General features: G+C 46.9%; 12 protein-coding genes across 12 annotated transcripts; 6 read left to right on the top strand and 6 right to left on the bottom strand.

Annotated features, from left to right (window-relative positions):
• Window positions 1–296: 296 nt before the first annotated feature.
• On the bottom strand, window positions 297–2,274 carry BO83DRAFT_427209 (fungal specific transcription factor domain-containing protein; the record flags this gene model as incomplete). The annotated part of the gene is made up of 2 exons (XM_025535333.1): window positions 297–956; window positions 1,027–2,274. 2 exons carry the CDS (start codon window positions 2,272–2,274, stop codon window positions 297–299), a joined length of 1,908 nt encoding a protein of 635 aa, XP_025387725.1.
• BO83DRAFT_378582 (uncharacterized protein) lies at window positions 2,256–2,847 on the bottom strand. The gene is made up of 3 exons (XM_025531289.1): window positions 2,658–2,847; window positions 2,564–2,591; window positions 2,256–2,499 (listed from the first exon to the last, which is right to left on the bottom strand). Exons 1-3 carry the CDS (start codon window positions 2,717–2,719, stop codon window positions 2,386–2,388), a joined length of 204 nt encoding a protein of 67 aa, XP_025387724.1. The 5' UTR covers window positions 2,720–2,847; the 3' UTR covers window positions 2,256–2,385.
• A 683-nt stretch (window positions 2,848–3,530) lies between these two features.
• On the top strand, window positions 3,531–4,521 carry BO83DRAFT_417317 (SDR family NAD(P)-dependent oxidoreductase; the record flags this gene model as incomplete). Its single annotated transcript, XM_025534744.1, has 3 exons — window positions 3,531–3,605; window positions 3,661–3,885; window positions 3,926–4,521. The coding sequence occupies exons 1-3, from the start codon at window positions 3,560–3,562 to the stop codon at window positions 4,519–4,521; spliced, it is 867 nt and encodes a 288-aa protein (XP_025387723.1). The 5' UTR covers window positions 3,531–3,559.
• A 2,409-nt stretch (window positions 4,522–6,930) lies between these two features.
• Window positions 6,931–9,103, top strand: BO83DRAFT_427207 (flavin-containing monooxygenase; the record flags this gene model as incomplete). The annotated part of the gene is made up of 6 exons (XM_025535332.1): window positions 6,931–7,226; window positions 7,294–7,299; window positions 7,353–7,380; window positions 7,474–8,234; window positions 8,295–8,990; window positions 9,052–9,103. The coding sequence occupies 6 exons, from the start codon at window positions 6,931–6,933 to the stop codon at window positions 9,101–9,103; spliced, it is 1,839 nt and encodes a 612-aa protein (XP_025387722.1).
• Window positions 9,104–9,707: 604 nt separating this feature from the next.
• On the bottom strand, window positions 9,708–10,943 carry BO83DRAFT_398962 (NADH:flavin oxidoreductase/NADH oxidase; the record flags this gene model as incomplete). Its single annotated transcript, XM_025533293.1, has 1 exon — window positions 9,708–10,943. The coding sequence occupies one exon, from the start codon at window positions 10,941–10,943 to the stop codon at window positions 9,708–9,710; it is 1,236 nt and encodes a 411-aa protein (XP_025387721.1).
• A 291-nt stretch (window positions 10,944–11,234) lies between these two features.
• BO83DRAFT_378581 (NAD(P)-binding protein) lies at window positions 11,235–12,406 on the top strand. Its single transcript, XM_025531288.1, has 3 exons — window positions 11,235–11,368; window positions 11,419–11,947; window positions 12,019–12,406. Exons 1-3 carry the CDS (start codon window positions 11,314–11,316, stop codon window positions 12,335–12,337), a joined length of 903 nt encoding a protein of 300 aa, XP_025387720.1. The 5' UTR covers window positions 11,235–11,313; the 3' UTR covers window positions 12,338–12,406.
• Window positions 12,407–13,162: 756 nt separating this feature from the next.
• BO83DRAFT_445576 (uncharacterized protein) lies at window positions 13,163–16,715 on the bottom strand (the record flags this gene model as incomplete). Its single annotated transcript, XM_025536557.1, has 5 exons — window positions 13,163–15,290; window positions 15,384–15,587; window positions 15,676–15,790; window positions 15,866–16,357; window positions 16,407–16,715. 5 exons carry the CDS (start codon window positions 16,713–16,715, stop codon window positions 13,324–13,326), a joined length of 3,087 nt encoding a protein of 1,028 aa, XP_025387719.1. The 3' UTR covers window positions 13,163–13,323.
• Window positions 16,716–18,850: 2,135 nt separating this feature from the next.
• On the bottom strand, window positions 18,851–19,923 carry BO83DRAFT_35869 (uncharacterized protein). The gene has a single exon (XM_025529320.1). The coding sequence runs from the start codon at window positions 19,819–19,821 to the stop codon at window positions 18,973–18,975; it is 849 nt and encodes a 282-aa protein (XP_025387718.1). The 5' UTR covers window positions 19,822–19,923; the 3' UTR covers window positions 18,851–18,972.
• A 1-nt stretch (window position 19,924) lies between these two features.
• Window positions 19,925–21,896, top strand: BO83DRAFT_35870 (Isochorismatase hydrolase). Its single transcript, XM_025529322.1, has one exon. The coding sequence runs from the start codon at window positions 20,084–20,086 to the stop codon at window positions 21,788–21,790; it is 1,707 nt and encodes a 568-aa protein (XP_025387717.1). The 5' UTR covers window positions 19,925–20,083; the 3' UTR covers window positions 21,791–21,896.
• Window position 21,897: 1 nt separating this feature from the next.
• BO83DRAFT_35886 (class I SAM-dependent methyltransferase) lies at window positions 21,898–22,974 on the top strand. Its single transcript, XM_025529330.1, has one exon. It carries the CDS (start codon window positions 22,271–22,273, stop codon window positions 22,940–22,942), a length of 672 nt encoding a protein of 223 aa, XP_025387716.1. The 5' UTR covers window positions 21,898–22,270; the 3' UTR covers window positions 22,943–22,974.
• A 33-nt stretch (window positions 22,975–23,007) lies between these two features.
• BO83DRAFT_313345 (alpha/beta hydrolase) lies at window positions 23,008–23,868 on the bottom strand (the record flags this gene model as incomplete). The annotated part of the gene is made up of 2 exons (XM_025527555.1): window positions 23,008–23,364; window positions 23,458–23,868. 2 exons carry the CDS (start codon window positions 23,866–23,868, stop codon window positions 23,008–23,010), a joined length of 768 nt encoding a protein of 255 aa, XP_025387715.1.
• Window positions 23,869–24,185: 317 nt separating this feature from the next.
• Window positions 24,186–25,679, top strand: BO83DRAFT_378576 (putative integral membrane protein). Its single transcript, XM_025531287.1, has 4 exons — window positions 24,186–24,384; window positions 24,495–24,976; window positions 25,058–25,191; window positions 25,251–25,679. The coding sequence occupies exons 1-4, from the start codon at window positions 24,205–24,207 to the stop codon at window positions 25,493–25,495; spliced, it is 1,041 nt and encodes a 346-aa protein (XP_025387714.1). The 5' UTR covers window positions 24,186–24,204; the 3' UTR covers window positions 25,496–25,679.
• Window positions 25,680–27,208: the final 1,529 nt, after the last annotated feature.

The raw sequence follows: 27,208 nt of genomic DNA, 5'->3' as shown, positions 1-27,208 counted from the left end.
GCGTCTTTTTTAACTACTTTCGCAAGCCCAGGCAGCCAAGAAAGGGGTGGAATTACCTGGAAGCTCCGATATTGGTGTAATATCTCAAAGGATGGACCAATGAATGATCGTCGCTGAGCTGCTTCGCTGGTGGTATTAGTGTGTGTGTTAGTGTGGCGCGGATGTTGTGAGATTTTAGTTTAAGTGGCTACGGATTGGGACTGCCCATTTGTGCTTATCTGTCCAGGTCGTGACGGCATGCGAGGAGGATATTATATCCGAAGACTCAATTTGTGCAATGAACAGAAATGAACGTATTACAGGAGATCTCCAATAAGCCGGGATCCGCCTTCTCCGCCCAAATCCATCCCAGATTGACGTTGCAAACCTTCCAGTTCGGATGGTGAGTAAACTATCGAACAAAAATCAGGTAACTCAAGTGCGGGGGGCATAGAGCCGCTGTTAGTGAACGCTGTGGTGCTGTCTTGCCCTAGACCATCTCCCAAGGCCTTCCGGGAGTCTTCTGAGGACATGTCCATCAGCATCGGGCAATCCTGTGGAATCTGTTGATCTATATTCTGGCTCACTGAAGACTCGGATAAGTCATGACAAGTTGCAACTGTGTCGTGAATGGGCAAAATATCCTGGAGGTACTGATAAACTTTATATGCCATGGCAGTCGACCTTGAAAGAGTTCGAAGAAGTTGACTTGTCGTGAGCACTATTCCTCTCAGAGCTTTCCTTGGAGTGATAGGACTTGAGCAAGACTCTTCAGGAACGACATGGTATAAGCATTCAACCAATGCGGTCGTCAACATATATCCAAATGGTTTCAGCGATGTAGATATTGCCATGTACTGTCGAATTGCTTCGGTGATTGCTTCACAAATTGAAATCGATGTTCTGCGGCGCTCGATATCATATTCTGTAGATGTGAGCGGCTTATGACGGATGCTCAAACGAAGGGTTTGAAAGCGCTATATACCAGGTTAGTATCCCTAGACCCGCGCGAAAAGCGGTCTTCGATACTCAATATATGCAACTTACAAGATATATCACAAGCCTCTGTCGGGTATGCGTTTGTCCTTCCAACGACAGATACTCCGTAGCCATAGAAGATTTCCAATGAAGCGTCCAGGGTAGTTGTCTATATGAGAGAACAATTCGCGTATCCGTCATCTGCATTTCCTGCCAATAGTCCAATTTTGGAGCCTGAGGCGAAAAAAAAGCGTCCCAAATGTGGGCCCATAACCGACTAAAGGAGACTAGGCTCTGCAGAAGGTGATATCGTCTCGAGCCCATATTACCGTTTAGTATGCCAGCGTCATTCACATAACTTTCATCTTCGCGTAAAAAATACGTTATACCGCATTTCTGGGTCAGGCGTTTGTCTAGAAAGTAGAGTGTCCACCAGAGCCCTTGGCGGGATACCAGGTCGGAATCAACATCTGGCCAAAGGGCTGGGTTGTTCAGACCAATCTTGAGAGCAATCTGAAAGCCTTGTGTGGTACTCTGAAGCGCTAGGTGGTGCTGTGACATCTCCAGCAGAAAGGTGGATGAGGTTGTGTGGTATAAGACGTTTTCTAGATCGCAATCATGCAGTTTATCGAAATGTTGCATCAGCTTGAGCCCCTGCAGGTAGCTCTGTGGGAATCGCTGTGGCTCACAGGGCTCAGCAGGCTGAGTGAGAGACTCTGCATATGCTAACATGTTGAGGAGAATGGCAATGATCTTGCAGTCAGCGGGCCCTACATATATTTGCTGGACCCCGTCGCCATATCCACGCGAGAATAGTGTGGCGGAAAATCGCTCCATGATCACGGCTTGATTCAGGCAGGGGAAGTAAGATTCAAACTCCGTGAAGAATACTCCCCAAAGTTCCCAAAACTGTTGAAACTCGGGTAAAGTCACTGGGACTAAGGCAGGCTGGCAAGAATTTCCGAGATCGCCTATATCGGTCGCCTGACGGAGCTTTCTCAGAGCGATGATCTGGGATCCGATTGGTAACGTATTGAGCGAGGGGGTCGTCAGGCCGAGGGTATCAGACTCTTTGGGCTCTTTCCAGGGACTATCATCGGACAGAGCAGGACTGCAGACCGAGTGCTTGTCCAGAGTTTTGTCATGGGTGGTGTTGGAGGGAGATCTGGATGTTCGTTTGGGGGACTGATCTCGGTCTGACAGGCTCATGTTATAGGAGCTTGCGACGTGCATAGATGGCATCTCTTGGCCACTAAGGCTTCGATCTCGAAAGAGCACATTCACTTGATCTTGAAGGTCTGCGAGTTGTCGTTCCATGGATGCGGATGTTCTGCTTCGTTTTCGCGGGCAAGGCTTGGGAGAGGTCCGTGGAAGTCTGTATCCTATCAGGCCATGGACCCACGAGAATATGAAGAATGGAAATGATGGTTACTCCTCGTAGATGCGTTTCTTACGCCCCTTTGCTTCTTTGTGACCATCACCAGCGTAATAGCAATGGATGCTGCGGGTTCGACAACTAGAGCATACGGGATCTCCGGAGCACTACAAGGGTTCAGAGACATGCAACAAACATGTCACGAGAAGGAGCGTGGTATAGGAAACTAACCTTCACCTTTCGTCGCTGGCACTCCAAGCTAGGCGCAGGAAGTAGCATGAGCTTCATACCGGTGTGTGCTTCTAAAATCAACAAGGTTGCTCACCATGCTTGTGACGTGTACTTGTCCCGCTTAGGGCCATCCTTACGTCTTCTTTCGTTGGACATGAAGGAGAGATGCCTTTCTCGGTGTGATCAATGGGATACCGGTATAAGTATTTGATTTTTATGCATCTGGAAAGGAATAGGATAAAGAAGTATTTGAGGTCGAGCGTAGACGGACTTGCGTGGAAGATCCAGGCTGAAGGATCGAGGGAGAACCCGTGAGGATAACTACCTACCGGCCTAGTCGGGGTGATGATGCGGGGAAATAAGGTTCAGCCGTAATTAGAACAGCACGGTGGCAAAAGGGGAAAGTTATGCATGGAGTTATTCCCACTTCTAAGCGCATACGAAACTATTGACCGGAATCCACGTGACCGGTGATTCTTCTCCCCCAGTCTATGCTTCCCTATTCTATTTTGTTATGTCGCTCCCCCAAGAACTCTGTCTCTTGATTCCTAGAAATATGAACATGTATTCCTTCCCGATTTGGGCGAGAGGAGCTTAAACAGATATCCGATAACAACCAGGGCAGGGGGGAATAAACCAAGTCTACCAACACCCGGACAGTGGGGATAATAAACCTTGGGATTCTTTCGCCCAAGATAGTTGTCCCTTGAAGCAGGCGTCTAATATATATTGGTGTTCAATAATACAGACATGTTTTTAACATGAGCACAGTGTGGCGAAATGACCAACGCTCTTTGTTTGGTGCAAAGGATTTGGGTGGGAGGGGGGGGGGAAAGAGGCCCATCACGGAATCGCAAATTCCACGGAAGGAACGTTCCGGAACTGGCGTTAGCCGGGCGGGTAGCTGTAGTTCTTGGGCTATATACTCAGCCCATGAGTTTTCAAAAAGACCAATAAAAGTTCAATCTTCTACCCGAACAAATAGCCTAAAAGATAATGGCTCTTACAACGCTTGATGGTGTCGCTCTTGTGACAGGCGCAGGTTGGCAACACGATCGTACAAATTGAGTTCTAAAACACTCTTTGACCATTTATAGGATCTGGGATTGGGCGCCAGCTTTGCCTTGCCTATGCCCAGGCAGGATGCAGGGCGATTGCACTGGCTGATATCAATATCGAGGGTGTGAACGAAACTATTTCCTTGATACAGGCCCAAGGATATCCGGTGGAGACCCTGGCATTAGAAACGGATGTCACATTGGTGACATCTGTACAGAGCATGGTTTCGGAGACGGTGAAATCCTTTGGACGCATAGACTACGGTTCGTCCTTTCGATCTGTCGCTCGCCTATACTGATACAGGGAATGCAGCTGCGAATGTCGCCGGCATCACAACGACTGCCAGAGTGCCCACGGCCCAGTATCCGCACCAAGAGTATAACAAGCTTCTGGAGATCAACACAAAGGGTACTATGATTTGTATGCAGGAGCAGATCAAAGCCATGCAAAAACAAAGTCCAACCTGCACTCCGGGAATCGACAATCCACTGCGAGCACAGAGAGGAAGCATCGTCAATATTGCCTCAGTCACCGGATTCGCAGCTTTGCAAAATATGATGCCATACAATGTATCAAAGCATGCCGTCATAGGACTCACGAAATCGGCGGCGGTTGATCATGCCCCATCGGACATTCGTATCAACTCAGTGTGTCCAGGCATGACTGAGACGCCCATGGTTGCATCTGGGAAAGTGTCGGTCTCTCCACCAACCACACGTCGAGGCTGGGCAGTGGAGGGGAATGGACGGCACAGACTTGCTATCCCTGAGGAAATTGCTGATGTTTGTATTTTCTTGAGCGGGTGCGGGGCTAGCTATATGTCAGGATCGCCTGTTACCGTTGACGCCGGACATTTGGCAGCATTACGGTATGACGGTAAATTGTCCCACAACCTGTGAATTTATTAAGGGGCTGAATCCCAAATATGGTGCCCGATGTGCAGGATATACAAATCTACTTGGACAATGAATCGAATTTACGTGTTCGAATTATTTCCAATCACTTAATTCAACGCTCAACGTTGGTCGAATACAGAAAAGGTATACTTACATTATAATAGAGGGCTTCAGGCTCATGCGTCACTAGTAGACTCCGTGGAAGATTTTGATCTGTTTGATTTCTCTGGGCCTTGCCTTTGCAGACTGTGAGCATGCCACAAAGAGTCAGGTAGTTTATTTTGCAGCTATGCCTATAAGAAGGGGCCTGATCTCTTCTCGTTTAGATAGCATTCCAATCGATTCAAGCAGTCATTTTCCTACAATTTACTCTGACATAGTCATCCTCTCAGCTTCAGATTTCTCTGCCATCGCCTTTGACTTTTAACGACAGGCTATCTCCGGATTCCCTTCGCCAAGCCCCAGTGCCGGTAAATTCTGCACATATTGTTCCGACCCAGCGGATTATTTGCACCCTTGTAGGATAGACGCCCCGTATTTGTAGCAAATGAAGGAAAACTGGCATGCATAGCAGCAACAAAAAGGAGGCGACTGACGGTGCCCAGTGAAGTTCCATTGTAATATACGTCCATGGCGCAATGCTTGGTAACATAGCACCAAATATGGACCCTAGAACGGTATGAGCTCCCAAGGCAGACGCTGCATCGATCGCGTAAGAGTCGATGAGCTAGTTCATGATCCTAAATTACAATGACACCGATTCTAAATGGAGCAGAGCCAGTGATGCAGACTGATCAGTGGATGAGAAATCCGTCCCCGCAAACCAGAATTGACTGACAGGGATTGCTTGGGCGCCGGGCTCACCCATGCTGAGTCGGGTCTCCTGAGTTGTGTATTCATTCTGAAGATCCTAGACTCTTGTGTAATGGAAGTTTGCGAATACCGTGCAGGTTATCCTGAGTATCATGGCGACCAGCACACCCGGGAACGCTAACCTTCGCAGACCCGAAATCCAGCTGCGTATATCTTGAATCACTATGTGAAAAACAGCAAAGAGAATATATATTATTTCATGAACTATGGCAGTATATACAACAGAGAGAGTTACGATTGGTTCGTTGAGGGAAAACACCAATGGTCTATAAAAATAACCTCTAAGCAGCTCAAAAAAAAGGGACACTGTCCTCCTCGCGCGCTCACGGCGCTTCCATACAACGAGGGGGACGTTCAGCGCGTCTAAGAAGAATAACAAGCGCATACGTGTCTGGAACAAAGAGTGTCGCAGGATCCAGACTACCCCGGCAGCGATCGCAAGAAAAGCCTCCACCCATCTCAACCCTGCTCTTTTACCGAGAGAGCCACCAACTCTGGCACCTAGCGATGGACCTAAGAATGGAACTGCGACAATAAGCTGAGAATAAGCACTCTTCACTTTGCTTGGAACAAGTCCGAGATGATTTCACCAGCATTGCTCAATGGCGCTGAGCCAAAGGAGCCGACAAAGAAGGAAAATCCACAGCGACCAAATTATTTGGTGAGGTGGCACAGCTCGCCAGAAATGCGGCCATGCCGAGTAAACTGATGAAGAATTATAGTTGGTGACCCCAGACTTCGCTCAAGGGGGGCCAACATACCGGCCCGATCGCGAAGCCAAGGACATACAACGATACACCGAGGGTTCCAACATTTGCGGGAATATTGAATTTAGAGACAAGTCCGACACTTTCGCTGTATGCGAGGGACGTCAAAAGGACAACCAAAGTAGAAGAGGCGGCGACAAACGTGATGCGTAATTTTGTAGCAAGTCTGAATTGGTGTAGATCATAACAGTCGTTGGGGGTTCAAGACCCCATAACAGGATCTTCATGCGTACCTTATCCCGGGTAGGCGTCGTCCAAAACTTCCGATGTAATCGAGACACGGTTGTTGACCAGGAAGCACCAACCAAGAATATTCGCAAGAAGATCTTTCTTTTGTTGAGTATTTTGCAAGAAAGACTAATATCTTAGCACAATTACCTTTTCAATATTCAAAAACAATGGTTATTATCGAGTTTGTGCATTTTGTGCAAGTGTTGTTCATGTTCACGCCGGGAATCATATCATTCCGCGGAAAGACATTTCGGCTAGCCGGAGACACTAATTGACCCAATTCAACAGGGTATGATTGTTATGAGGTGCCTAAGAAACATGTCCGTAAATGCGTATGGTGCGATTCATTATCCAGCACACCCTGAATCATTCCGCGGAAGTGCAATCTGGCTGGTGCGTTGCAATCGGGAGATGCGCGGTCGGAACGTCCGCCTCCTACCGGCTCGCTCGGCTATATATTAGTTCTACTGTCCAATTACAACACAGAAAAACTGTTCTATGAAGATATCAACAATCGGATTCAGATTGCCCACTCGCCATTATGACCAGACAAGCGAAAGACGATGCCCTGAAAGCCTACAAAGAGGTCCTCCCATCGACGGTATCGGTAGGAGAAGCCACCGAAGCCTACAACGGGGTCGATGACGTGGCATACGCCATATCAAGATTACCCCTGGGCACTCCCCGAAAACTGAAAGTACTGTGCGTTGGTGCGGGCTTCAGTGGATTGGCATTTGCACGACAGGTTGAACTAGGGAAGTTGCCTAACGTTGGTCTCACCGTATATGAAAAGAATGCCTCTGTGGGTGGAACTTGGTATGAGAATCGCTATCCGGGGTAAGTACTTCCCACTTCGACACAATTGTGGCGGGGGAATAAATGCTAACATCTGACTCATGTAAAGATGCGCGTATGAACTTCTTCCTTTCCATCGCTATAAGACACTACTGACTAGGGTCCTAGCTGCGACATTCCTATACATAACTACCAGGTATGGTGGTTTTTCTTTCACTCCTATTGCCTATTCTTTCAGTTGTTCCAATTTTCTATCTTTAGTACACGGCAAGTACTGACAACGTTCCAGTTCTCTTGGGCCCCTTGTCCATACTTCAAGAGCTACTATGCTACTGGAAATGACATTCACAAATATATCGAAGCAGTGGCCGACCAACACAATCTGCGGAAATATGTCAAGGTATCTTATAAGGTAATTGGAGCTAAGTGGCTCGAAGACCGTCAGAAATGGGAAGTGAAGATTGTCGCAACTGATGGTAGAGACTTAATGGTGAGCAACCGGCTTAACCGCGATGGGGAGTCCGGGGAGCCTTTCACAGAAGAATGTGATATCTTGATTAATGCTGGAGGTTGCTTCAATGACTGGAAGTGGCCAGCAATTCCAGGCAAGGAAACTTTCAAAGGCGAGATGATTCATTCGGCTGCATGGCCGAAGGAAACTGATCTGAAAGGCAAAACCGTTGCATTGATTGGCAACGGTAGCACTGGAGTACAGATCCTTCCTAATATCCTTGACGATGTGAAGAAGGTCTATGTTTACATCAGGAGCAAGACCTGGGTAACAGCTAGCTTTGCTCAAAAGTTTGCTGGTCCTAATGGTTCGAATATCTTTTTCACAGAGGAACAGAAGCAACGTTGGGCCGAAAATCCTGATGAGTATCTTCAATATAGAAAAGAAGTTGAAGGAGAGTTAAACTCGCGTTTCAGACTGTACCTTAAGGATTCAAAGGCACAGAAGGAGGCCCTTGCATACTCCATCTCCCAAATGACCGAAAAGCTATCATCTAAACCGGAAGTTGCCGAGAAGCTGATTCCAAATTTTGCTGTCGGGTTAGTTAGTCTCTCGCATCTTCTACTGATCCGCATCGACTAACCAAACCTTAAAAACAGATGTCGGCGCACAACGCCCGGAAACGGCTACCTTGAGGCTCTCTGCTCCCCTAAAGTCGAAATAATCTGGGGAGGGGTGGACTCCTTCAATGAAACCGGACTTTTAGCAGCCAACAAGACTCAGCAACGTGACGTCGACACCATTATTTGTGCTACAGGATTCAACATGTCTTTCTCCCCTCGCTTCCCGATTATTGGACGGAATAATGTGAACCTACAAGAGAAATGGGATGATAACCCAGAGTGTTATTTGTCTGTGACTGCTGCTGATATGCCCAATTACTTCATCTACCTTGGGCCAGCTAGCCCTCTTGGTCATGGAAGCGTGGTCAGCTCATTGGAGCGTGTGACAGAGTACATCACCCAGTTCGTCCGGAAACTTCAGACGGAGAACTATAGCTCTGTCGTACCGAAGGCGCACATCCCTCGTGCATACCAACGACAGGCCCTCGCTTGGCTGGAAAAAACTGCCTGGAACTCGAATTGCACATCTACGTACAAGAATGGCAAGCCAGATGGTCCATTGGTTTCACTTCATCCGGGGTCGAGATTACACTACTTCCAACTTTTGAAGAACCCTCGCTGGGAGGACTTTGAGTGGACCAGCTTGTCTAGAGACGATGATCTTACTTTTGCTTGGCTAGGTAATGGATTTGTCGTAGAGGAATGCAAAGAAAATCCTGAGGAGGATCTGACGTGAGTGATCCCGATTTATATGATTTTTAAAGCCTGACTGACCGCCATCTCGTTCTGATAGTTGGTTCCTCCCGCCAGTTGAAGCTAATCAGATGATCAAAGCCAGTTTTTGAGAGCTCATTCTGAGGTTAGGATACCATGTTATATTTGGATTAGAGTGGCGGCGCGTTAGAATGGATAGAATGTTATGAATACATGGAATTGAATGTGTGGTCTTTGGATATTGAACGACCATACTGCCCACATCCATCGCTCATTCCATCATGGTAGGAATACATGTATTTCAGTCTCAGGACACCGCCATACATTAATATCTCATATTTAGCGTTATCTTTCATAGGGGCTGCCCTTTGGCTACTTCAGCTCTGTAAGTATGGAACTTAGTGTCTTATTGTTAAGCATTTACAATCACGCACCCTGTAGTTCATCAGGTCTCGTCAACTCAGGATTTCAAGAGACCCACTGTACTCTTGTGTGGCTTGCAATACCGTTCTGTTTCGGGCATCATCTGTATTTTCGTGAGAAAGAGTTCAACTCTGGGAGATTTCAGGAATTAAGGCTTCCGGTGGATATAGAAAGAATACATGGGTATCCCTACGGTTAAGCATCTAAACAAAGACGATTCTCCATTGGCTATAGAATTTCTTGATGTGAATTCATACAGAACCTAGTCAATTTACGTTGTACTCCATGTCTTTGTCTCTGCGACTCGACGTTCTATATGCGAGCAGAGGGACCAGGTCGCAGACGTTGGAGTTGAGCTGGCCAAGCGACATCAACCCCAAGCTCATCAGCAATTCTCAAGACCCAATCAGGTTCTCTCAGAAACTGCCGACCAATAGAAATAACATCAACACCGGGTCCACTTATGGGGCTACCTTGCACGAGATCGCGGGCTTGCTGGGCTTTGGTAATCAAGCCGACCGTTCCAATCAATAGGTCGCTACCTTCTGCCTGGAGTGTTTGCTTGATCGTCAGGGCAATCTCTCTATGCTTTACTCCACCATCAAATACGTTGAATCGGGCTTGATGGTGGTTCCCACCCAAACTGATATCAATCAGGTCCACTCCCAGGCTTGGAAGCAACTTGACCAATTGGACAGTTGACTCTACTGTCCAACTCCCCAGCTTTTTTCCTATCTCAGTATCCTCCAGCCAGTCGGATGCGCTGACTCGGACGAAGATAGGCATGCTTTCTGGTATGACCGCTCTGACAGCTGAGATGACCTCCAGGAGGAGACGAACTCGATTGTCAAAGCTCCCTCCATACTGATCCGTTCGGCGATTGGTAACAGGGCTGAGAAACTGATTTATGAGATACCCATGGGCCGCATGGATCTCGAGCACGTCAACCCCGGCTTTCACGGCTCTCTCGGCTGCACGCGCATAGTTCGACACTAGTTGTTGGATTTCGACCTCTGTCATTGCCTTGGGGACGTGATAGCCTCCAGATAGGTCGAGGCCTTTGCCGTCCCATGATTGTTCAACACCTCCCGAGGGACCAAGCACGTCATCTGGCCAGCCGCCGTCGTCGCTGGAGGCTCGTGCACTTGATTTTCCGAGTTGTTGTGCAACCAGCGGAGGCTGAGTGCTTGACTTCCTTCCAGCATGAGATAGTTGAACCCCGCAGAGACCACCCTGGGAGTGGATGAAGTCCGTGATTTGTTGCAGACCTTGTTGCTGGGCCTCGTTCCATAGGCCAGGGCAATGGGGCGTGATACGGCCGTTTGGCTGGACACCTGTCGCCTCAATCATCGCGAGTGCGGCCCCTTTGAAAACGTTGTGACCAATCGTGGTGATGTACAGCGGTGTCAACACTCCCGTCGAAGGCCCTGAGGAGGCCAAGGAATAAAGGCACATGGGAGAAACGCATATTCTATTTCGAAGTGTAACGCCGCGGATACTCAAGGGTCGAAATAACTTAGGTGTATTGTCGTCGATTTCGTACGGCATGCCAGCCGTTGGGGTGAGAGTTTTCAAGGGCTTGGCCATGTTGTTCTAAATGAAACAATGAACAGGAAAACTGTGAAGGCTGGGGGCCGAAATGACATATATATACAAATCGGAGGAAACTCGGTCACGGAACAGCCTCAATCTTATTTTGGATTCCGAGAACCTGCCGTTCCGCGGAACGCTCAAACCGTGACCACCAGCCGGAGTACCGAGGTCAGGGTTGCATCTTCAGCCATCATCTCGGTAGCTGTTCTTGGGATTTCTCCTTTTCTTGGGTACAAATATGAAGCGCTCTTTTTCACCATGCTTTCGTTCTGACTACGCTTCATCTAGCACCCACATTAGACACAGGCGTTTAGTACAAACAAAAATGCCAGGGCTTGACCCTCACGGAAAGAAGGCCATCATCACTGGTGGTGGCTCAGGTACATCTCTCCTACACTGCAGTCAGAAACGCTTACTTACCTACCAGCAGGGATTGGTTTTGCTCTCGCAAAGGCACTGTATGAAGCCGGCTGCTCCGTCCTTGTAGCCGACCTTGGACTTCATCCCTCAGCGAAGCAATGGCTCCGTATGGTCGAAGCCCGTCCGGGGCCGAAGATACAATTCCAGAAGACGGATGTGACCGACTGGACACAACTCGAAAGGGCCTTTGATATCCTGGAGAAGGAGTTTGGAGAGGCTCCAGATATCGTTGTCCCTGCTGCTGGAGTGTACGAGCCGTCCTCTAACGGCTTTTGGGACGATTCGGACAGCGCTTCACAGTACAAAGTCTTCGAGGTGAATATCACGCATCCGATCAAGATGTCCCGAATGGCTATCCGGAGGCTGTGCCGCGCTCGAAAGCCAGGCGTCATCGTCCACGTCTCCAGTATAACAGCCCAGATTCCCAGTGTCGTCAATCCTCTTTATTCAGTTTCGAAGCAAGCGGTCAGCCAGTTTGTAAGATGTATGGCGCCATTGGAGGGTTTGGCGGGTATTCGAGTTGTTGCCGTTGCCCCTGGGTAAGTCGTCATCTAGCAATCCAGGTTGAGGTCTGATGATGGTTTCACTAATGTGTGATACACGGTAATAGGGTGGTGGACACGCCTCTCTTTCGTGACAGTGCTAAAGCTCGTCAGCATATAGATTTGGAAAAGGACTTTGTCCTTCCTGCAGAGGAGATCGTCAAGGCTATTAAGTTCCTGGTGGCAAGCCCGAAATACCCCTCGGGGACAGTGCTTGAAGTTGGCGATATCGGTGGATGGCGAGAAGTAGGTTTATTCCATGATTCTGGGCCTCAAGGACGCTCAACTCTGCCGAGACCAAAAGCGAAAAATGCCATCGCTCTTGTTGAGCAGGCTTTAAGAAATGACGCTGCACAAGGTCAAAAGGATGCTGAACCACATCTGTAAGTTGGGACAGAGTTTCAAATGTGTCAACAGAAATGGATAGTTGGTATGGAGCCAAAATATAGCAATCAGTAGGATAATTCAGTTGTTCTACTACAGAGTACGTTTTAAGGAAACAAGCCGTCAAATTTGCGTAAACCCCTTGCAAAGGAGAGATGAATAGGGAAAGGAAGAAAATTGTGGGTCAGCAAAAAACATACAACAGCATTACTCTGACGGTGCCCACCCAAGACTACTAGTGGGCATCCTGACTCTCTTACCAGTCCTTTAGGATCTCCTACAGTGATCTGGATATTCCTTATCTAACGAAAGAGCCAAAAGCACATTCTAATACTCATACATATTCTTCCCGCCAGAAATCCCTCCAGGAGAATTCGATTCAATTCAATTCAATCCATATCCCTATACTTCATCGAGCCCGCTGAAGTAAGATGCTAGCTATGCAGGTACATCCACGTGTAAAACAGAAATATATTCTTGAACACTGTCAACTTTTTCAGAATTCTGATAGAAATTTAACTTGGTACAGAACATACTAATGTAGAGATAGGATGTTTGTAATCAATAAGCTTCCTTCAATTATTTACTATAACATATGTTGAAGCAGTAATACTAGTAGGCATGGTCACGTGACTAGATAGCACCATACCAGGAACCCCTTCCTCGCGCCTCTTGCTACGCGACCCCTAGATAGCAATAACAACACTCATATCTCCCTATATTCTTGCTTCCTGCTGGTAGAGTCCTTCCAACAATATATATAGTAGTTCATACTAAAAGAGCTTTATTTTGATCTCTTTTTAGGTCCTTTTTCATATCACATGAAAAGTTTTCATTCCGATTCACATCTGTTTCAGATACGGACCATCTGTCACCAAGTATCAAATGGCCTGAACTAGAGCATGCTGCGTTGTCCGAATTTCAGGCATAATGCTGTCTCTTGTGTCTATCTTCGGCAAAGCCCGACAGTTTGGCTTATTTTCGGATGATTAAACCAACTTCAGGTCCTCCAACCATTTCCTTATCCATTCAGGTCTCACGGAGCCCAGTTCCTTCAGAGTCAAACTCTTCTGTGGGGCTTTCACGCATTCATAATTGGATTCACTGGCCAGCAAGCTCCTATAGAACCCAAGGATTTTGCGTGCAGGGTTTGGTGTATGAGGGTCATCGGGCTCTGGTCCTGTAGCAACACAATCAATCCACTTCGACAATGGTTCTGCGCGGCTGATATTTAGAAGACGCCGCACCACTGGCAGAGCATATCGATTCCACATTGAAGAAACAGGATTGGTGAGGTGATAGACCCGAGAACTGGTTGCAACTTCATCCTTCTCTTCTGAGTCAAGAATCTCGATGATCACTTGAGCGAGAATATCAACAGGGATCCAGTTCATGCTTTCCATGCCACCAAGCGTTATCGGCAGAACGCCTAGGCTCTTGGAAGTAGTGAGAATGCTGGGGAACCACTCCTGAGCATTCCATGCCGCACGAGATTGTCCAATAGGGCCCGCTATTTGACCAATTCGGAGTATAGTCGATGGAACTGCACCGTTGGAGCTGACTGTGGCCATCTCTAGGAGCATCTCTGCTACAAATTTAGATTCCCCATAGCCCATATGCGCTGGTGCAGATAGATTAGGAATAACATTTTCTGGGATCAAACCGTCTCGTGATCTGACTGAAGATAGACTGGAAACGAAGCAAATCTTGGTTCCCTTCGTAGATTCGGAGCTGAAGTCAATTAAACGTCGCACCCCAGCAATGTGGATTTCCTCGTAAGACTCCAGTGACAGGTTGAAGTTGACGGGCCACGCGTTGTGGATTACGTGGGTCACTTCCAGCCTGAGACTCTCATATACTTCCTCAGGAAGTCCAAAAAATTCAGCGCCAATGTTATTAGTCTGATAAAAGGTTACCGGGCATTGCTTGCGCGCCTTCCTCTCTTGGGCGAGGTCAAATTCCTCCCACTTCTGGGCCGCGATGGCAGACCGATTGATACAGATCACTTTTTCAATTCGCGGATGGCCAATTAGGGCACTCAAAAGAAAGGTTCCGAGGGATCCGGTCGAGCCTGTCAGGGCGACCGTCCAGTAAGAGCTTTTGTGGCAGTCCCCACCAGCCAGCTTCCGTGGCGGAGTGGTCCAAACCCATCTATTGATGATCTTTTGTATCCTTTCCTCCCTTGTCAGTTTCTCATCTTCTACCTCAGATCCTGATGATGACTGGTAGAGGATGGTTTTCAACATAGTTGATAGAGCTGTTATGGACGGGCTTCCATAAATTACTTTGGCATCAACCTGCTTTCGGATAGACAGATTTAACAACGCAAACTGCATCGCACGAGCCATGCGTAAGACATGCAGGGAGTCCAAACCAAGCATAAAAAGGTCCGAATCAGGGTCTATTGGAAAACTCCAGCCTGTGACCCGTAGAACAAGCTGCTCAATAAAGGGCGTGACGGATTCAGGCATTCGTAAATCAATACCAGGTGGCACATCATCATTACCCATTTCCGATGGGTTCTCCTCCACTCGGAGAAACATTTTCTCAATTTTATCAGCGTACAGAGCAATTGTCGGTTGTCGCCGAATACTGTATTTAGGAGTTCGAAGAAACGGTTTCTCGGGGGAAGAGAACAGGACCAGAGACTTTGTCAGTTGTCCATGCTTGGGTGCTTTCTTGTTGGCTTCTGCTACAAATGGCCAGATCTCATCCACCAGTTTTCTTTTCTCGGTTTCCCCATGCATATCTACCCCAGTGATTTCCAAAAGTAACCCAGGCTGGAATTTGCCTTGGCCATTCACGAGAGCGCCTGTAATTGCCGGATGACGTGTTGTTAGAGCACTTTCCATGTCTACGGGATTTAGCTTTTCCCCATTTGAGAGAACAAGGACATCGTCGGCTCGGCCAACGGGTCGCCAGTGATTGGTCTTTGTTGGGTGCGGTGAGTAGAGGTCTCATGTAGGCCATTCCAGCTTGTCGGGGAACAGCTCAAATACGGGCTGTAGTCCTGGGAATGCGAATGGAAGGCGTGTGACCACCAACTCACTCAATCCACCACCCACTGGTCGCATCTCCACTCCACTCCACGGGTGGAAGTGGAAATACTGCCAATCCTGAATAGGGTCATGGAGCTCAAGAAGAGGTAACAAACCTATCTCTGTGCTGCCAATATAATGGTGACAATTCGGTTGTCGAGCGATCAAAGCATCGCCAGTAGCCTTCGACATTGGACCACCCAAATTGCACGAATCTGAGATTACTCAATGTGTTGAAATAAGACGGTGTCGCGATCATCTGTTCAACCAGGTATGGAGGAAGTACACACCCGTCACACTTACCATGGTGTATAATACTGTCCACAACAGTGCCACTGAGAGGGACGCCCTGGGGTTGGAATACCATCATGATGTCGTGGTAAAGAGATTTCAGCAGACCAAGGAGCACTCCTCCGGCCTGAAGATATTATCAGCCGTATTGGAAGGAAAACCACCATGGACCAGGTGTAAAGAAAAGCATCAGAAAACATACATGGAAGAGTGGAAAAGCCAGAAAGAGACGACATTGGCCGTAAAATGGCTTCCGCGTTAGTATATCCCAATCGCCATGTTTCGGGTAATATTGTAAAATATCTTCGTGGAAACCGTAGCCCTGATTGAACCTCACTAATTTTGGAATTCCCGTAGTGCTAGAGGAGGACCGTGAGTTAGCCTGAATAAATATATCAGGGTATGCAAGTCCTAAATTAGCTAACCTGGATGTGTGGAGAGATACCAACGGGTCAAATCTTGCAGTTTCGACGGTTTTGTGGTACGGGAATTCAGGGACTGGAGTATCTTCCAACAATTCTTCTTGTTCAGCAACCACAAAAATCGAAGTTGGACCGTTGTTACTGGGCCTAGCAGCTAGAAGGCTCTGAACTCTATCCTTCATCGATTTAGAGCAGACCATCTTCTGACAACCAGCTTCGTTCATCACTGCATACTGGGCTTCATCACTGTTCCGGGTTGACAGAAATAGCATCTGTAACCGTTAATAATAAAGCGTGTTACTTGGTGTGTACAAGACATACTTGGAAGCCAGCTTTGACTGCGGCAAGGGCGAGGATGATATATCGTGAATCAGGAGGACCCAGATATGCGAGAGTCTCAAATTTGCTTTGTGCCTCGGATATCCCTTTACCGATGTGGTCTCGAATCCAGAAGGCTGCACGATCAACTGCCGTGGCTGGTCGGGAAAAGCTGATATCATCATAGCCATCCACGGCATCCATTGGATTTCGAGCAATTGAACCCCATATCTTCGAAGGGATATCTCCGGCCGTTTTAGAGACAACATCAATGAGAAGACGTGGGGCTGGAAGACCTTTAACGTCATCCATAGTAATGGCACTGATACTTTCACGTTACTTGATGCTTCAAATGATGGTTAGGAAAACTTTAGAACATTGTGGTTCGCAGTAATTGATGTAGATTGCCAATCTACTTATATGTATACTATGGATCCCTTGACCGGGGAGCTGATATATTCGGATCATTTTATTTGTTTTCCCAGATTTCCGAAATTCTCGGAACTAGTACCTCATTCCAAACTTGTCTCGTCTTTCTATGTTCTGTATATTGGCCGCCTATCTCATTCATAACTTGAGTTTAGCTCTCCGTCACTTAAGCTTCGAACCAATGATTCATTCCGCGGAACTGATGTTCTTTGTTTCCGAAAGGTTGCTGCGTAATTTGGGCGAGAGAAATATCCGAATGGGAAAAATACCCGAGTCAGTTACGGAGTACTCCGTTGACGTGATGAGCTCGTCTAGATCGCTAGCGGAAACGTCTTGGTGCATTTTTGAATGATTTGAGTAGCACTGATAAGTTCCCGGGCCGCTTACACCCTCGCACGCTGCTAGGAGTGATAAAGCTTCAGTCTAGTAGGGAAATCTTCACAATGGGATAACAGTGGAATGATATCTGATAAGTTCAAAACTAGTATTATTTAATAGCACTTTGAACATAGAATATAATAATATAATTTCTATTTTCTTAATAAATTGTTCTGTAGGATTATAAGTATTTAAAGATAATAATATTTATTTGTAAACTTGACTAGTATATATAACAGGAATTTAATCAGCTTAATATATATAACAGAAATTTGAATTACATTAATATGCTCTTCTATGAATACTAAGTTTAATTGAGTCTATTGAAATATTGCTCTAATGTAGAGTGATTAACAGCCAGGGTTAGAGTGGTTAACAGCCAGGGTAGGGTAGGTTAATGGAAATATACCTGCCGTCAGGTTAACGGTTAGGTATAAAATATATTTATACCTAACCGCGGTTAACCTGAATTCACTTAATTATCCTAATCAAGCTAGTCCAGGCAGAAATCGGGCAGAAATCTATTGCCAAACTGACCGCCTACTTAATTAAGCCTAATTTCTGCCTAATTTCTGCCAGATCAGGTATAATGGTTAACCGCGTTTAATAGATTTTTATACCTTAACCTAACCGTCAGGTTACGGTTAAATTTAGGTTAACATATAACGGTTAGGTATAACCACTCTAGCCAGGGTAGGATAAGTTAATAGAAAAATTTAAGGAAAAGGACTTGGTTAAGCTATTAATCTAAAATCTATAATTTAAAAAATTAGAAAGCTGGGCAAAGTTCATAAAATTTTTTTAGATTTTGAAATATTAAATTTTAAACATATTGTTTATACTTATCTAAAAAAATATAATTGAATTTATAATATATTCTATATCTCTCTGTTAAAACTATAAAATAATAAAAGAAATAATAAAAAACTACTAATATTATAAAAGCTAAGATTACTATCTGATTAAATAGATAGAATGTCTAAGTAAATATAATTAATGAATTTTAAATAAGAATATAACAGATACTTAACAAATTATAGGAGATTATCAGAAGAAATAGAAATAATATAAAGTATAAATTCATAGATCATTACTACATAGCTAAATATACTAATTACTAAAAGATATAATATTATTCTACTATAACATGATAGATAGATATATATATATGTAGTTTATATTATTATGGAATAGATCTCCATATTATAAAGAACTTAGTTAGCTAGTCTCATGCCACTAGCTGACGAACTGTTATCTATATATAAAATACTAAGTTCCGGTGATCCTGTCTAAACACCAGCTATTCCTTCTTTTTTTATAGGTGATATATTCTTAGAATGAAGAGATAATCCCTAATATTAGAAATAGCTTGTTTAAATAATTTATAAAACAGAGCCTTAGATACATAATACATTATAAAAACTTCTGACTTAAGTTAGGAGTTTATTTCTATTTAAAAGTTTTATTATAAAATATATTTTATAAAAAATGATACATTATTTCTGGTAGTTTATACTGTAATACCCATGATTACATAATCTATATTTATAGTAGTATTTAAAGAGTAATTAAACTCGGTACTTTTTTACAAACTATAACATGGGATTAATAGTCTTTATAAAAAAATCATATTAATATAATGAGGATATGTAATTATAATGCGACTTTCTAAGAGTAAATGATTTTTCTTTTATTAATCTTAGTAAAATACACAAGTTTCTTCTGCCACACACAGTCAGTATAGTCTTTAAGTTGTCACACTTCATGGTTTGCGTGCGACACAGACCACACGAGGCATCGAAAGAGCAGCGCCCCGAGCAGCCTCGGTGCTGACCTCGGCCAAAAGTACGTCCAGATCACGGGCCTCCAGCTCCAAACCCTTAGCCCTGAGGGTCCCAGCAAACTCCAGCATCGTCATCAGATGTTGGTGGCCGTTGGCCATGATCAAGTCCCTGCGGTCAGTGAAGTGGTGCATGCAGGCGCCGACAAAGCCCTCGCGGGTGAGGATCTTGTCCAGGCACATAACCCAGTCGTGGCGGCCCTTGGAATAGACGAACTCGCGCAGGCGGTCGAAGGCGGGCGTTGGAGACGTTGGATCGATACGAGTGACGTGGGTGTCCGGGTAGTTGAGATCGTCCCACTGGATATAACCGCCGGGTTTGAGCATGCGGTGGGCGTAGCGGATGATCGGGGTGGGATCGCTGTTCTCCACCACCAGGATGAGCAGGCGGAGGTGCACCACCTCGTACTGCCCGACCAGAGGGTCCGGCAATGGGGCCAGAATGTCGGCTTGGTGCAGGTGCACGTTGGCCGGCAGCCAAGGGTGGGGCGGCGCTTTGCTGAGATCCAGGTCCAGCCCGTCCAGCTGCACGTTGGCGTCGGCGGGCAGAGCCTGCGCTAACTCCGTCAACCACAGCGCCGTGCCCGTGGCCAGGTCGGCAATCCGTCCGGTGGTGGGGAGGGGGATCGAGGGGTGCAGGGTGAATCCAAGTGAGGCCCTCCAGAGGAAGATCTGCAGGTTCAGGCGGCACATGGCCAAGGAATCGTGGCCCAGGGTGTACCCTTTGCCGTCGGCTAGATGAAAGCCAGCTACTTGAGTAGAGACGGTCATTGCTTGGGCTTGGCTTTCGTGGTCTGGATATCAGACTTGTGGATTTAATGAAAGGGAGTGTGGGTGGCACGACAGGGATATATGACCGGTGCATCGGTCCCTCCAAGCTTAGCGGAAGCGAAAACCACTAGGGTATATATTCAGAAATAACGATTCATGCGTAAGCCCTACAAACAGCCCTGAAAACCATAAATTCAGGCCCCTCCCTTAAGAGAGACATGGACGGACTCAACCTTGGCCCAGCAAAATTCCGCCTAAAATCATGTCAGCCCCGTCATCCCTTTTGGTGGGACTTGCAGTCGGCGCCGGCACAGGCCCGGAACTAGCCGCGGTGTTCGAGCAAGTCATCCACGCCCTGGCCACGCCGTATGGGACAAAGATCGACTTCTTCCGCTCCCCTCGGATCTACAATTCGTATTCATCGCTGCTCGCCGCTAACGAGATCGACGCCGTGACCGAGGAAACGCGGCAGGACACCATCCACTACCGGCAGTTCTGCGAGGAGGCCGCCGCGCGAGGCGTGCGAGCCATCTTCCGCACCTCAATCTCGGCGCAGGCGCTGTATCTCGTGCGCGAACAGCTAGAAGCCGTTAAGTGCGAGCATTACTGGCAGAGCCCGACCACGTCGCTGGTGCTGGTCCGTGACCAGGCGCAAGGATTCTACGGGGGGATCAATGAGGTGGAGAAGGATGGCAAGGCTGTGTCGCGCACTGTCCACTTTCGCAAGGCCATCTTCGATCGCATCATCGCCTTCGGCCTGACTCGTGCGCGGCAGCTCCTTGAGGCACGAATCACGGGTGCGGCTGCCATCGACACTATCACGCTCGTCTACAAGTTTCACCTGTTTGACGGGCTATTTTTACAATGGGCGCGCGATTGGGAGCAGACCTACGGGGTCACCGTCCGCTGCGTGCAGGGAGACACCATGAATCGGAACCTGTTGGCCGCTGGAGGGATTGAGGGCCACCAGGTGCTTATCGCCGCCAATGAGTATGCGGACCTGATGCAGACCGTGCTTCTGGACCGGTTTGGGCTCGGGGCCCAGGAGGGAGCGTGTGCAGAGAACATCTATCTGCATCCGACGGTGCACGGGCTGAGCGAATGGCAGACGGCGCATGGATCAGCCGATGATCTGACCGGGCAGGGCATTGTCAATCCCACTGCAACGATCCGGGCCGTCGCTGCAATTTTAGAGGACAAAGCGCTTTGTGTGGGAGTCAAGCATATCACGGATCTGGCCCTCCACCAGCTAGCCGTCCAGGGCTTACAGACTCCCGATCAGGGCGGCTCCGCCACCACTTTGGCATTTGTGGAAGGATTCTTGGATGCTGTTGCGGTTCTATCGACGGTTACATCTCCAGCAAGTCTTGCACCAGCTGCATCCGATACCGCGCTGGTTGTGGTGGACTTCCAAAACGACTTTGTCACGCAGTATCCACATCCGCACGACATGGAGCGGGTCAGTGCCAACATTGCGCAGCTCGTGGATCAAGCCCGCCAGGCCCATACCGAAGTCATCTGGGTTCGATTCCATGGAGATCCGGATTATCAGCCGCGAGGCTGGCGCCAACGCGACCGTGAACAACATCGCAAGCCATGGTGTCTGCGCGGAACATGGGGAGCCGAGCTGTTCGGGGCGGTACAACCTCGTGCGCAGGAACGTCAGTTCGAGAAGCGAGCCTGTTACGACCCATTCCTCGCTCCCGGATTCGAAAGTTATCTGCTGGAACGGAATTTAGAGCACCTGGTGGTGGTGGGGCTGTTCACCGATGTTTGTGTCGATGCCACGGTGCGCGGCGCCTTCCAGCGTGGGTGGTTGACGACGGTGGTGAAAGGCTGCACTGCTGGCCATCATTTCACCGAAGACCAATGGTTGGCGTACATGCAACGGGTGTACGGCACCAGAGTCTCTAAAGTTGGCGAGTTAGAGGGGGTTTGGGGGCCGGAGCAAGACCGACTAAGGATGTAGTTAAATGAATACGAGGGCAATGCAGAGTCTTAAGAGTTAGCGCCGCGGTAGCGCCGGCCCTAAATAGAGGAGAAGGAATTGGGGCCATAGGGAATGTAACCGAATTGCAAGGCAATCTCCGACTTAATATATCCATCAATCCCATCCGTCCGTTCACGCCATTGCCACTCATCCAACTTCCCTTCTGGTTCAAGACCATGGATCCTTCTGTCTGGTACCACCACGACTTGGGGTCCCGATTATCACCTGCTTGCCGGTTCGTCTATAACCGGTGGAGTAGCATCGCCGACACTGACCTTCCTGCGCACTTACACCGCGTTGTTAGTTGGACCCTGCCCTGTACCCACCCACGTATGTAATGTACACATACACCGGGTGATATTTCAGGATAAGTACTAATCTACTATTGACTCTGCCTCGACCAATCTGCAGCGAGATCGAGCCTGGCCTGTTGGACAATACCCCTGCATCGGCCAATGGATGTTTCTGCTGCCTGGCCTGGCAGGCTTCCCTGAATTTCCCTCGATTCTGGACCTCGTACGACGACCACGAGAGGCCATAGTGCTTGATCTCGCGTGCGGTCTAGGCCAGGACCTGCGGCTGCTGGCGGCCCACGCCGCCTACCCCGACGGCGCCCCGACGGCGCGCTGGTGGGCGGTTGACCTGGAACCCCGCCTGTGGGAACTGGGCTACGAGTTGTTCCGTGATCGTGATCGCATGGCAGCGCACTTTGTGGCCGGCGATTTTCGCACCCTCGATATCACCGCCGAATCATCGCCTCTGGCCCCGCTTCGCGGCAGCGTGGACCTGATCATCGCTAATCAATTCATCCACCTGTTCGACCTGGCCGATCAGCGGGAGGTAATCCGGCGGATCATTGCGCTGTCGCACCCAGGCACGACGGTGGTGGGATTTCAGCAGGGCCGGCGACAACCCCGCGAGGATGTGCGACCCTGGGGCACAATGTTTTTCCATAATCGCGACTCGTTCATCGCGCTGTGGGAATCGGGGCAGAGCGAAACCGCCACGGAATGGACCATGCAGGTGCGCGAGGTGGATCTACAGCGAGATTGGGGCTTGCAAGAGGAGGATGTGGCCTGGATGCCCGCGGATCAAGGCGGCTTGGAGTTTGTGTTTGTACGTATGAATTAGCTACAAGGATTTAGAAACCAAAGGACAAACACACGAGTAAAGACCAGGCATTGAATTCCCCACTCTCATTTGGTCTGGAATATCGGGAGCAGCCCGTTGACCAAGCCCACTGTCTCAGAGATGCGATCCACAAACGGTGCCAGGTGGCTGCACTCCATCTCCTTGACGATGAATTCCTTTTCGGTGTTGGTAATCATCCAGCGTTGCGCCTCCTTGGGCACCGCCTTGTCCGCCGCAGTGATAATAAAGGCAAGCCGTCCGGCATAGGCAACGTCTGTCCAAGCCGGAACCGGCTGAGGAGAGAAGAAAGCCAAGGACGAATGAGGTTTTAAGTAGCTATTAAGATCGCCCAGGAGTGCCTGGTCAACCTCCGGAGCGAAATTGCCGACTGGGTCGTCGACGATGTTGAGTTGCGCGGAGGGCTGCAGTGGGAGAAGGAATGGGCTGTCAGCGAGTGTGCGAGGCCACGAGAAAGAGGGGAGAAGGACACAGGATGCAGCATTGTTAACTCTCACCTTGTCGAGAAGGATCCAAGGAGGGAGTTGTCCACCCTGAAGACCGGCGCAACTGTGGCCTTCAGGAACCACAAAAGCCGCCAGGAAAATCAACCCTACAATGCCTCCAGACTTGCCCTGCTGCCGTCGTTCCACCTTGGACAATCCGCAAGCAGCCGATGCGCCAGGCATGCCGGCGTACGAGTGCATTAATAGCACCACGTCCTGGTTTTGATCCTCGACCAAATTGCGTAGCTCACGCTGAATGGCATCGCTGTCGGTTTGGCAGTCCGCCGTGGCAGGGTTGGAAGGATTGAGCGAGGGATAACCTGCCAAGTGCGTGCGGTAACCGGCTAGATTGAGAGCGACCAGGAAAGGCTGGTAGAAGTCCGGCGTGAGCCAGGCACCGGGAATCACGACGACAGTGGTCATTCCAGGATCTGGGGTTTTGGGAAGAGATGATTAAGGTGCAGACAAGGAGAGATGCTTGAAGATGAGGGAATTGACAGTGATTAGGATTGGGTCCGGACAGTATTTGTAATGGAATCTGGCAGCGCAGTCGGTTGTGGTCCCTGGGGTGATCCTGAGCTCCGGCCCCTAAAGGAATCCCTGTCGAGCTCCGGCACACCCTGGCCCTTTCTCTCCCTTTGGCGTCGGTCTTACGTGGGGCCCAAATATCGAAGCCCCCGTGTTTATAAATCTGCCCAGATCCCCCTAACTGTTGCCTGGTCGATCTGGAATGATTGATAGCCCTGGAAGTGCTATACCATGGATCTCACCCCTCCAGCCGGCTTGGATCTGACGGAATCCAAGCGTCCGGAACTGTATGGAGCCTACTCCGTCACCTATGCCCTGGCTCTCCTGGCCTTTGGTCTCCGCATCGTGTCGCGCACGCTGATCTCCAAAGCAGGTCTATGGTGGGATGATTATCTGGTCTGCATGGCGATGGTGTGTTTTCCCCTAGCTCTTAGCCTTCCCTTTGCATATCATGTTTCATGCTTCAGCCCCCCTCCAATCCCCACTGAGCAGAATGCAAGCCAGTAACAAGACCTAAACAGCTCACAGCAACAGCCAATTTCGCCACCATGATCGACTGGGTCAATCACGGCGTAGGGCAGCACATCTACTTATATGGAATCCAGGGTCTCCATCACTTCCTCTTGAACCTTTTCATCGTCGAGATTTTGTACACGCTGTCGATCTGTTTCACCAAATATTCAATCCTGATGTTCTACTGGCGCATCTTTGGCATGAGCAATATCCGGTACCCAATTTACCTCATTGCTTTTGTCGTGACGGGATGGGGCTTGGGGGTTATTTTAACAACCATCTTCCAGTGCCTCCCGGTGCATGGATTCTGGGACAAGACCATCCCCTCGCACTGCGGCGTGAATGTCAACAACTTTTTCATCGGCAACGCCGTTCCTAATATTCTCACCGACTGGGCGCTCCTGACCCTCCCGCTGCCTTATGTTTGGAAGCTGCAGCGCAGTGCCTCGCAGAAGTTAGCTCTGACTGGAGTGTTTATTATGGGTGGATTGTACGTTCATTGTTATTCCTATTACCCTTTCCACCCCCAATAGTTGTAGTCACGTCAAACTAACCGGGTTGGGCACACCAGCATTTGCATCATCTCGATCGTGCGTCTCGTCATCATGCTCAATGCATACAAGGTACCCTCGCTGGACGAAACATGGGTCTTTGTCGGTCCCTCGAAATGGACGGCGGTGGAGACAAATATCGGGATTGTGTCTGGTGTGTTGCTGATTCAACCGTACGCCATGCATTGTCTACGGACTAATAAGATCAAATAGCATGCCTACCCTCGCTCCGACCGGTTATCACACTCATAAAGAAGACTACCTTCAGTACGAAGGGCGCTTCCCGAGACGGGAGTTTGCAGGAAAGTTACAGATATTACGGTACTTTGCATTCGAGCGGCCAGCGCGTCACGCGCGGCAAGCGACTTGGAGAGGATGAGACGGCCTTGACGCTCACGGCTATCTCAGTGCAGACCACGCTCGACGTGGAATCATCGTATTCTGCGGTGGCTCGCTAGGGGCTCAGGGATTATGGTAACTGCTTCCGGAGTTCCTAGCTAGATTTGTAGTAAGGGATAAACACTACGATAGAAGAGGAAGGCACTAATGCCAAAGAATACTGACCAGGGAGGATGAATCGAACGGTGCCGTTCGATCCAATACTAAACTGAACCCTTCGAATATTGATCAGGTCCTGCAACGTTCTCTATTTCTAAGTTAGAGTGGTTATACCTGACTGTTATCTAAATTTATTAGTTTTTATTGATACACAGGCTTTATTTAGATATGATTAATTATATAATTTTGAGATTATTATATAATTAATAAATCTTGCTTATTTTTTTCGATAATAAAACTAATATATTATTCTCTCTAAAAGAAAAATCATTTTTAAAAATTTACTAATTATTATTTTTTTATAAGCATTTTGTGATAGAATAACCTAGCTATCGGGAGTAAGGTCATCGGGATGACATATTACAGTGGTTACGGGAGTCATGAGATCTTTGAAAGCAGTTTTATACTATTCTAATATCTATAAGATACTGATTTTTTTTAGAAAAGACTATTTATTTTCCAAGAATTAATTTATCTCATGGATATAAGCTATCTTTATTATTGTAAAATAAATTATAATATTTATTTATTAATTTCTTATCGAGTTAACAGGTCTTTTATTCTAATAAAGAAATTTTATTATATTCTGATTCCTTTTTTTTATCTGAGAAAGATGCTACTATGTTATAATAATAAAAAATTAAAGTTAAATAATAACAAATTTAATATAAAATTATGATCAAATACTATTTTTATTATTGAAGAGATTTAATAACTTAAGAATTATATTTATTAATTTAAATAAATTAATAATTTATAATATAAGATAATTTATCTCTAAAAAAACAATTCTTTTTATTAAATATTATTATAATATTTATAATCTCTCTTTATATTAAATAAAGAAAAGAGAGAAATCAAATTTATTAATATTTTTAATCTATATTAAATTTTAATTTTCAGAAATATTAGAAATGAATTATTAATCTAGAATATATATTTTAGAAAGTCTCAAGAAGTATTTATTAAAGAAATATAAGATTATTATTACTATTGATGATATAAATCTAATATATAAATAGAGATAGTACTGTTTTATTAATAATAAGATTTTAAATAGAAAATGATTATTTAAGAAATTATAACTTTAATTTAAAGACTAAAATCTTATTTTAATTAAAAACATTATAATATTTTAGTCAGGTACTATGTAAGGAAGGTCATCCTTACAAGACACCTACTCCCGGGTGTACCTGAGTATATAGGGGACTCTAGGGGTCCGCAGAGTATCTGCGGATAATGCTGGCCTTATGGTCTTGTTTTGAATTTTTGCCCCTAGAAGAGTTCCTTACATACTACAACCCAATTATAAAAATATATTAATAATTTAATTAAAATTGACGAAAGTTTTATATTTATTCTTCATATTATAAAATAATATTTTTCTATTAAACTGAAAAAAAAAGTGTTACCTTATTTTATTAAATTTTTTTTAGATTTAAATTATTATATTTAAAAATATGTTCTGCATCTGCCTGAAGAATAAAAGAAAATAGTAATTATTATTCTTTATTATTATAAATACTAATTGTCGGCTGGAAATCACTTTTATCTTACTAATTGAATTCTTGCCTATTTATATGAAGACCCTCGTTCCCATGAATATCCAGAGT

This window comes from Aspergillus eucalypticola (assembly GCF_003184535.1).
Source record: "Aspergillus eucalypticola CBS 122712 chromosome Unknown BO83scaffold_13, whole genome shotgun sequence".
Lineage (NCBI taxonomy): Eukaryota > Fungi > Ascomycota > Eurotiomycetes > Eurotiales > Aspergillaceae > Aspergillus > Aspergillus eucalypticola.
The sequence above is the reverse complement of the archived record's forward strand: the minus strand, read 5'-3'. Positions and strand labels throughout refer to the sequence as shown.